We start from the raw sequence: 9,765 nt of genomic DNA, 5'->3' as shown, positions 1-9,765 counted from the left end.
CTATCAGATTACCTATTCTACTCTTTATTTTCTTTAAATATTATTTTGTTTGGAAGAAAGAGAGAGAGAGAGAGAGAGAGAGAGTGTGTGTGAAAGAAGGGAAGGAAGAGAGAAATCAATAAAAAACTGTTTGTAGTGTGAATAGTGAATATGCTTTTCTGCTTATTTGTAAAAGTTTATGGGCCTTACTCATCCTCAAATGACTCATTGAGAGATGAGGGGTGTCCATGGCTTATAAAGTCTATTAGACAATGATCTCTTAGCAATGTGAAACACTTTAACACGTCCCCTCACGTGTGACATCTTTGGTCAAACACATGTTCAATAACGGGAGGAAAAGACCCATTATTGTCAAATAAACCTACTCTGATACCATGTAAAAGTCCATGAGCCTTACTCACTCTCAAAAGACGCCTTGAAAGATGAGAGGTGTTCATAACTTATAAAGTCTACAAGACAAGGATCTCTTAGTAATGTGAGACATTTTAACACTATTTACTATTCACACTAGAAGGAAAAATTCTATTTTGCCTATTCTACTGGAGACGAAAAATGACCTATAATAATCGGATTTGACTATTATAAGTTATTTACCTATTTTGTTAGGAGATACTCAAATTGCTTCAACCCAATTCTGCCAGTTACTCCTTCAAATCTTGTTTTTGTTCAACTTTTGTTTTCACTTTTCCTGGGTCATCTCAGGGTTGGTTTTTGTTGTTTCGCATTAACAGGTTGATCTCTTTTTAATCAGCTAATTGTAGTTAACATTTCCTCAGAAATTGAATATACCACTTAGAGTGGCACGAAGATTCCACTTATTAGCCTTGATTTTAGAGCCCTATCAACCATTGGTGCTGAATATCGATGTTTTGACATTTTCATACAGAGTAGTAACATCTATCCAACACGTAGCTAAGAAGAAGGGTATCTGGAATAGCAATTAAGATATATATATATATATATATATATATATATATATATATATATATATATATATATATATATATATATATATATATATATATATATATATATATATATATGCTTTACGACCTTTGTAATTTTTTTAAACAATAACTGATTTAAAGATTAATTATGACGACACGTCAACACATTAACTTGCATTACTCTTTTTATTCTTTCTTTGAGAGTTAAGAATAAGAGCTTAAAAAATAAGAATCAGAGCATTATAATGGGGAGTTTGGGAGAAAAATTGTCTTCAATTTGGTTTGGAAAATTTCTCTAAATAACGTCGATAGTTGAGATTAGAACAGAAATTCCCCCCCCCCCCCCCCCCTCCCAAAAAAAAAAAAACTCTAATATGGCCCTCAAAAAGTCTCAACTCAATCGACTTCACAAATCAATTTTTACAAGCTGTTACTGAACGAGGATTTATGCTTATTTTCCCTAAAAAAAAAACTTCTCTTATTCAAAATTAGGGAAATAACATATCATAATCTCTCTCTCTCTCTCCTTTTATTTTAATTTTTTTTTTTTTTTATTATTTATTTTTTTATTTTATTAAAGTATTATTATCTTGAATTTTGGATCTGCTTCAAATCGATCACTTATTGTGTTTCCAATTTTCCCAATAAGCCCAATAGGTTTCAGTTGATTTTCAAATAGATCATTTTTGTTTATTTGTTTAATTAATTTTTAATAACAGTTATATGAAATATCAATTATATTTCTAAATAATAAAACTACAAAAGAAGTTGGTGGAGGCGGTCTTAGGCCTAAGGTGAGGGGATGATTGAACACTCCTCATAGATTTTTTTTTTTTTTTTTTTTTTTTTTTTTTTTTTTTTTTTTTGTATTTTCAATCATTTTCACGGGTACAGTTGAAATTTTACATACTTATTTTGAGAAATTGATGGAAAATCTAATGGAACGATCTCAACAACTAATCCTTGGTTTCACGTGATTTTAATTTAGCCCTAGATTGTTTTGGTATAATTTTTTTTTTTTTTTTTTTTTTTTTTTTTTTAATTTTTTTTTTAGTGTTTAGCGGAACATAAACTATTGGTTAACTTGAAAATATTTTTATTTGAGAAAAAAAAAAAAAATTCTCGAGGAGTATTACAGTTTACGTTTCTTATATGTGTAAATCATTTTTTTACGCTCTCCCACGCTCACCAACAAGCAATTGTTAGAGAGCACCTTATGGGGCCTAATTGTCCGAGTAGGTTTTCGACTGTCCAAACATCTGCCTGGACATGTGGGTCATGTTAGCGATAGTGCCTTAAAATTTATTTTTTTTAATTATTTTTTTTGGTGATATTTCCATTTAAAAATAAAGCTGTTTATTTTCTGAGATAAATTAAAACATTGAGCATAACTTTATTGTATAAGTTTCTAATTTTAACAACTAAAGTAATTTGCATTTATAAAATTGATTCTTCAATTGCTTTTCCCATCCAAAAAATTAATGGGGTTAGCATGTTGATATTTTGCCACGTCATATACACTAACATCAATGCACGTTGAACAGAGAGAGGAAAGGCTGAGGTGTCGGTCATAGAGCCCACTTTGGGATCCAGCCTCATCGAGTGGGTGGAATTGTGGAAATAGGGAGAGGCGGTAGCAGCCTCCCCTCCCCCCACTTCACGACCTACACCCCTGAAGGGTTGGAAGGAGGGGAGGGCCGGAGGCGGAGGTGGCCTCCCTCCAGCCATTCCATGAGGAGGTCACAAAGTAGTCTTTCACGGCCTCTACTATTTTTTTTTGGCTCTGCTCGCTTGCTCTTATTTATTTATTTTTTGAAAATATCGTTTGACTCTCTACACAACGTGGCATGTTATTGACGCTGTAGTGGTGCAAATTAGTCATTCTAATTACTTTTTTTTAGGATGGAAAGTCAATATATGTAATGATTAATTTGAAGAAAAAAACGCGTATACTTGGAGTACTGTTAATTGTTTTTTTTTTTTTTTTTTTAATATAAAAAAAAATCACAAATTCTATATAGGACCCAAAAATTTCACTAGCTAGTATCAATTTATGGGCTAATTACCCCCACCATACGAGTGTCTCTGGCTTGTATTTTTGGGGGATTTTTGGACAGGATTAATTTGCTTAGTTTGATAAGCGTATTTTTTAAACCACAGGTTTTTATAACTCTAATTTGAATAAAGAAGCAGTAATTAAATGCGTAAATTAAAGCATTGTTCTCCATTGGTGCCATACATTTCATTACCAACCGTTTTTCCGCGCTTTCACAAACGGACAGTTGAGAAAGCCGCCCATATTTAGCCAGCCCAATGGCCATGGATTTGTAGCTCTACCTTTCTGGATGTACGTGTGCCTGAAAATCCGGTCAGCTGTACGTTGGTTTTTACGTGACAGCTGTCAGCCGGAACGAAAACCGCGTCGTCGACGTACACGGGGCCATCGAACAAAACCCATGTTCCTGCGATTTTCCATACACAATGTAACAGTTAAGAATTGCTAGAGAGAACAATTTTACATATTTTCGTGTATTTCTTGTTTCGTAAGTTTTGTTGTTCACATGGTTACAATGTTTTCAAGACATGATTGTTGCATATACAGTTGAGTAGTTATGCAACGGTATGGTCGAAAAATGCGATTTTGAATCCAACATAAGCACACCAGCCAGGAATGTCGTGCAGTTTTGCCAACTTATGTTCTTCTTGATCGTCTCTGCGTGTGAACAGATCTCACATTGAGGGAATCGTATAAATTTTCTTTGTTTCTTTACGTTTGAAGTCCGGAAGCCGGGCCTGAACTCTGCCGGTGTAAGGTCGATCTGATCTCTGGTGCATATAGCGAAGTGGTTGAGCCGAAATGACGACCAAGGTGAAGGGTATTTTGAAAGGCCTAAGATACATATCACAGATATTTGGTTAGTTTACAGCAATTCCTCCTTACAATTAAGCAAGCTTGAGCATTTCTTCTCCTATAGATTCTAATCAATGAGTAAAGTTATATAATTGTTTTCTCAATCTAAATTGTAAAAGAATGCGAGGTGATCACAAAAACTCTGGATTTTTTTTTTGCAGATGATCAAAAAGAACCAGAAATGCAAATTGGGTACCCCACGGATGTAAAGCATGTTGCCCACATTGGGTGGGACGGCCCATCTGCAAAGTCGAATACGCCGAGCTGGGTATATATTGCTAAATTACTATTTATTCTAAAAATTTAACCTTATAAAAAGAGATAAATTTAATTATTTAATCAATAGTACTTTAACGTACATATACTATTCATTCTCTCTCTTCCTTGCCTCCTCAATCTCTTGATATTAATTAACCAGAGGCAATTCGTTGATGTTTCCAAGTTTCGTTAACACCAAGATTAATTGGGCATCAACCGCATTTTCTGTAGATTATTTACAAAACTATGATTGCGCTGATATGGTTTGTGCAGATGAGGGGGTTTAATTCTACAGTACCAGAAGTCTCGTCCGGGCCATTCGATTCTTTTGGAGCAGCTAAATTGTCACCTGAAGGTTTGCTTCTTCTAAAGTCATATCATTTAATTTACAAGTATATTGCTGGAATTAGGCCTTCAAATTAGATAGCCAATTTGGCAATTTTTAGCCATTTTTGTTTTTAAATTTTTTTTTTTTTTTAAGTCGATGGTTCAGTATTGAAAAGATCAAACAAGGAAAAATCATAGATGATAATGGTTTAGTGGCCTTCAAGAAATTTTCAGAGTGATGCTAGGATGAGAGTTCGATTCGTAAAATAGAAATCTTTAATTCTATTAATATTAGTCGCTTGGATCCATACCTTGATGAGGTTGAGTTAAGGCTTTTTTTATTACAAAAAAAGTAAGGGGAAACTTAATTGACTTGTACCCCCAAAATATATATGAGTAGTTTTGCAATTATATACGCACAGTTTAAAAATTTATATAAAGTTGATATCCCATGTTTTAGTCCTTTTTAATTTTACTAATTTTTTGTTAAAATGCCCATAATGCCCCTCTTTTTGAAAAAGAAAAAACTAGTGAAAATTGGTCACTAAACCTACCGCCAAGCCGTTGGTGAGTCCAAAGCATTTATTATTTTATTTTATTTTTGGTTTTATTTTTTTTTTTTTTAAAAAAAAAGGAATTTTGGGCATTTTAATAAAAATTTGGTGAAATTAAAAAATGCTGAAACATGAGATACCGATACCAACCTTGCAAATTTTTAAATTATAAGGTTATGATTGTAAAATCGCTTATGCTTCAAGGAGGGGTTGTAAGTGAATTAAGTTTCCAAAAAAGAAAAAAAAATAAAACTGAATTTTGAATTTTTTTTCACATTATTTGGCACCTGACAAGACACCAGAGCTGAGCACGAGCAACAGCTTCCCTTAAAACTTTTCTTCAATTTAGGAAATTAAGTCACTTTTTGCTTTCATATCTAAATAGCTTTCCTTATCCTTTTCCTATATCATTTATATATATTTATTTATTTTAAATGCTAGGAAAAGAGAGAGGAAAGATAAATAATTTAAATATTTTTTAATTTAAATAAATGCTACAAAAATGAGAGAGAAAATAAAAAGTTTTTTTTTTTTTTTTTAATTAAAATAATTTGTTAAAAAAATCATTTTTTTGCTTATCTAAATTTATAGTACAACTTTTAATTTTCTTGATGTTTACTTAATCTAGAGAACAACAAAAGAATATGATTTAATGACTTTTTTAAAAGAAATTTCTACGTTTAAGAAAGTGAATAAAATTTAAAAAAACTGCTACCGGTTCTCTAACAGTGGTAAGATGTTTTTTTTGTAGATCACATAAAGCGAAGTGGCGCTGGGATTAAAGAATCCCTGCTCCAACATATTAAATCAGCAGGAAGTGGCCATGGCTCACCTGCTAACTCCCCTCGACGGAGCTGTGATGCACCAAAGCACTCCAGGCGCCACCGCTCAACGGATGCATCAGTACTAATGGATTCCCCATGCCGAGATTCACCAGGCAGTGCACGGCACACGAGACGGCACCGGAATTCGATAAATGGAAAAGAGTTGCCATCACAAGACCTGCCTGCTGTCCCCAAACAATCTCGCCGGAGGAAGTCAAAGGGCGGCGGGTCAATAAAGTCGTCGAGGTCAAAAGAACAGAATTCTTTACCGGACATCCATTTCACAGATGTGGGATCTGATTCCGGATCTGGGCATGGGCTGATGAAGAGCAATGATCAGAACCACCTTATAAACTCGGTTTTGGAAAAGGAGGGAGTGAGGATATAAATGAATAATGATGAGAGTTGAAGAGGAAATGTGTGATAAATTAAAATAAAATAGATGTTTAAACTCGATCAGTCGCAATATTCATTGTTTTCTGCCGTAAGATCACGAAATGGATGTGAATATATATATATTCAAATGGATCTCGTCAAGCTGTACGTGGAAGGAACTCAAACCACAAAGGAACCTATATATATGTGTCGTTGAAATCTCCATCAAAGATTATCAGACGCATGCAGCAGGCTTAAATAGACTAATTAAGGAACATTCAATTCCAAGCAGAAGTTGCTTCATAGAGCTAGCTTTCAAATTCCAGAAAGTTTCTGAAACTTTGTCCAAGAGATAAAAGGAAGCTAGATAGCACATGCATGAACCACTAGAGGTGTTTTTTTTTTTTTTAAAATTTTTTTCCTGTTTGTAATTGACCCTGTTGGCATCACGTCTGAATAAGCTGTAAGGAAGATACTTTCGCCATATTTTCTAATTAAATATTATAGATTATGTAGAGATACAAATTGATGATGATCATGAGGAATCCTTAATTAGTTTCGGAAAAATCTTTTCCTTGCATGGCAACTTTGATGGTTTACATGGTTGTACATCAAGAGTAATGGTCTCCCCAGTCCATGTCTTAACAAATATCTGGATCAAGCTATTTTTAGAGGTGGATGATTCGTGTATGTTAAATCACCATTTATTTTAAAAGTTTAAATTGATAGAAAAATAGTAAATTTAATAATTTAATTAATATTCTAATACTCTTCTGCACTTGTAGATTCAAACTCTCCCTTAATCAGTAAGACCCAACACGTGAGATATTTAATTAAAATGAGAGATCGATGAATTGATGGAGACAAGGTTCGAACTTAAGACTTTTAAATCTGATATCATGTTGAGAATAAAGCTGTATAATCTTGAATCATACTAAATATTCTATAGAAGAGGCCTATATATACATGCCAACAATATAGATATACTAGGCTTGGTAATTCGGGTTCGCGAGTCGGGTTTGTGTCAATCCGACTGACCCGATTAAGTAAATGGGTCTGACACGAACCCGACCCGATTGTTAATCGGGTTGTAACACGTGACCTGAACACGACCCGATAAACACGACTAATAATCATGTAACCCGTTAACCCAACCCGACATCAATTTCATAGTATGGTTGCTGTATACTACAGTAACTGGCCGGAACAGGGCTTGGCCGCAACACCTAAATAACCCCCAAATCAATCCATACACAGCTAACATCAAAATACCATCCAAAATCACCACGGCCACCTAGTTTCAATCGGCTAACATCAACCCAAAACCCATAAATTCAATCAAAAATCAGTTCTTGCACCACTACTTAGTCAACACATACACACATTCAAAATTTTATACCACAATAGCCCAACTCCATTCTTATGATCAGCCAAAACAGGGGAGATCACACCCCACACCAAAAACCAACAAGAAATTCACATTAATTACATACCCATAAATCCATAATCAAACAACACAAAAATACTCCAGAATTTATCACTCAATCAATTACAAGAAATTACCCTTAAGAGTTTATGAGAAACCCATCGGAAATCATCAAAGGGGTAGTTTTCTTCCCAGTCACCGGAAATCACTTCAAATGGCTAGAAATCACCTTCTGCTTCGCCGGCGTTGATCCACTGAAAGATCGGGTCCTGGTTCCCACGGCGTCGACAGTCACGGGGTTCATACTTCATAGGGTCTTCTCCCGCTTTTCTAGCTCTCTCTCCTTGTTTCGTCTCTCTCTCTTGAGTCTCTTCTGCTTGGTCCCTCTCTGTGTGTCTCTCTCGGGTTCTCTCCCTCTCATCTGCATCTCTCCCTCAACCGATCTCTCTCTCTCTCTCTCTCTCTCTCTCTCTCTCATCTGCATCTCTCCTTCAATTTTCATATGTTTTACAGAATCAGTGAATTACAAATGGGCATTTCGTTTCGGACTTTCAGGTTAGTGTTTTTTTTTTTTTAATAACCGAGTCAGAATCGTGTCTGACGGGTCAACCCGCCAGACACGATTGTAATCGGGTTGACCCGATTATGACCTGAACCCGATTATATAAAACCCAAACCCTATTTTTCAGTGTCTTGTTCGTGTCGGGTTCGCGGGTCCTGTCAAAAATTGACAACCCTAAGACATACACACATATGTAATCAACTTGGAATATATATATATATATATATATATATATATATATATATATAAAAGAGTACCATCGTACGGAGGGTGGAATCCTTAAGGACATGCACCATATATATAACTTGCTAGATCACGGTTGTCTTCAAGCCTTTTCCCATTGAATAACTAAATGCTCCGACGAAAAAGGGAAATTCCTCTCTGACGAAGCTTGTCCTCGACTTCTTTGATGGTGTTACATCGTTGTACATCAAGAGTAATGATCTTCCCACACCATGTCTTAAAAAATATCTGGATCAAGGCAGGAAACATCTCTAAGCTAGATAGTTTCTTCTTTGATGTCATAATTAAGAAGCCAATGTCATGTGATCTTCAAGTTGCTTTCCAGCTAGCATAGATCAGGTTCCAATAATCGTTCAGAACACCTGCCAACTTCTGAAAAATCTTGTCGTCCTTGACATCTTTGATGGTTTTATATATATTAATGCACATCAAGAGTAATGCTCGTCTCCCCACTCCATGTCTTCACAAATATCTGGATCAAGGCAGGAAACATCTCTAAGATGGTTTCTTCTTTGATGTCATAAGAAGCAAATGTCATGTGATCCTCAAGGTACTTTCCCCCATAGATCAGATCCCAATCATCGTTCAGGACATCTGCCATCCTCCCAACTATTGCTTTGACATCACGAATGGTAAACAAAACTTTAACTTCAAGTTTCAAGGCTTTGACGTGTAGATATAGGTCATAGGTCGAATTACATTAATTCTCTGTATCTCTTTCTTATTCTTATCTATTCCTAAATTATGTGTTTTTACAGTGTCGTCAATTAGTTGATTTTGTTTATTCTACTATTCATATCATTTTTCAAAAGACGCGAATTAAACAACAAAAATTTTGTAGTGAGCAACAAATGTTCATGGCGTGCACATCTAAAGAGATGGCCAAAATACTATCATTTGATCGATGAATCTCTGGATCGAATCTTCTTTTTCAAAGGAAAACTCAATATTGGCTACAGCTAGGGTTTAGGAACATATATATGTGCCACATTAATACAACCTAACCATCAAGAATCACAAAAACTAAATAACTAAAAAAATCTCAAAAAATTAAAAATAAAATGACAATAACTTTTATTATACATATGTAGCAATTGAAACGAAGAATTTGAGACGAAATATAGGGACCTCGTCCTCAGTAAACTGGGATTGCGACTTCTCGGTGGTTCCATAGAAACGCAAAGCAAAAATTGGACAAAAAGAAAACCTGAAATATTAATGATTCAGACGAAAAGCCCTAGAATTTGTATATATATCTCATGACTCTATGGGCTATGGAGGTGTACGTCTTTTAACTTTAATTAATTTGTTGCTCTAATTAAGGCAAAGTGCACTGAT

General features: G+C 34.8%; 1 protein-coding gene across 1 annotated transcript; it reads left to right on the top strand.

Annotated features, from left to right (window-relative positions):
- Nucleotides 1-3,234: 3,234 nt before the first annotated feature.
- LOC133858557 (CRIB domain-containing protein RIC5) lies at nt 3,235-6,434 on the top strand. The gene is made up of 4 exons (XM_062294036.1): nt 3,235-3,862; nt 4,020-4,126; nt 4,390-4,471; nt 5,749-6,434. Exons 1-4 carry the CDS (start codon nt 3,805-3,807, stop codon nt 6,207-6,209), a joined length of 708 nt encoding a protein of 235 aa, XP_062150020.1. The 5' UTR covers nt 3,235-3,804; the 3' UTR covers nt 6,210-6,434.
- The last annotated feature ends 3,331 nt before the right edge of the window (nt 6,435-9,765 follow it).

The sequence above is a fragment of the Alnus glutinosa genome, chromosome 1 (assembly GCF_958979055.1).
Source record: "Alnus glutinosa chromosome 1, dhAlnGlut1.1, whole genome shotgun sequence".
Classification (NCBI taxonomy): Eukaryota; Viridiplantae; Streptophyta; class Magnoliopsida; order Fagales; family Betulaceae; genus Alnus; species Alnus glutinosa.
This window is presented reverse-complemented; position numbering and strand designations above follow the sequence as displayed.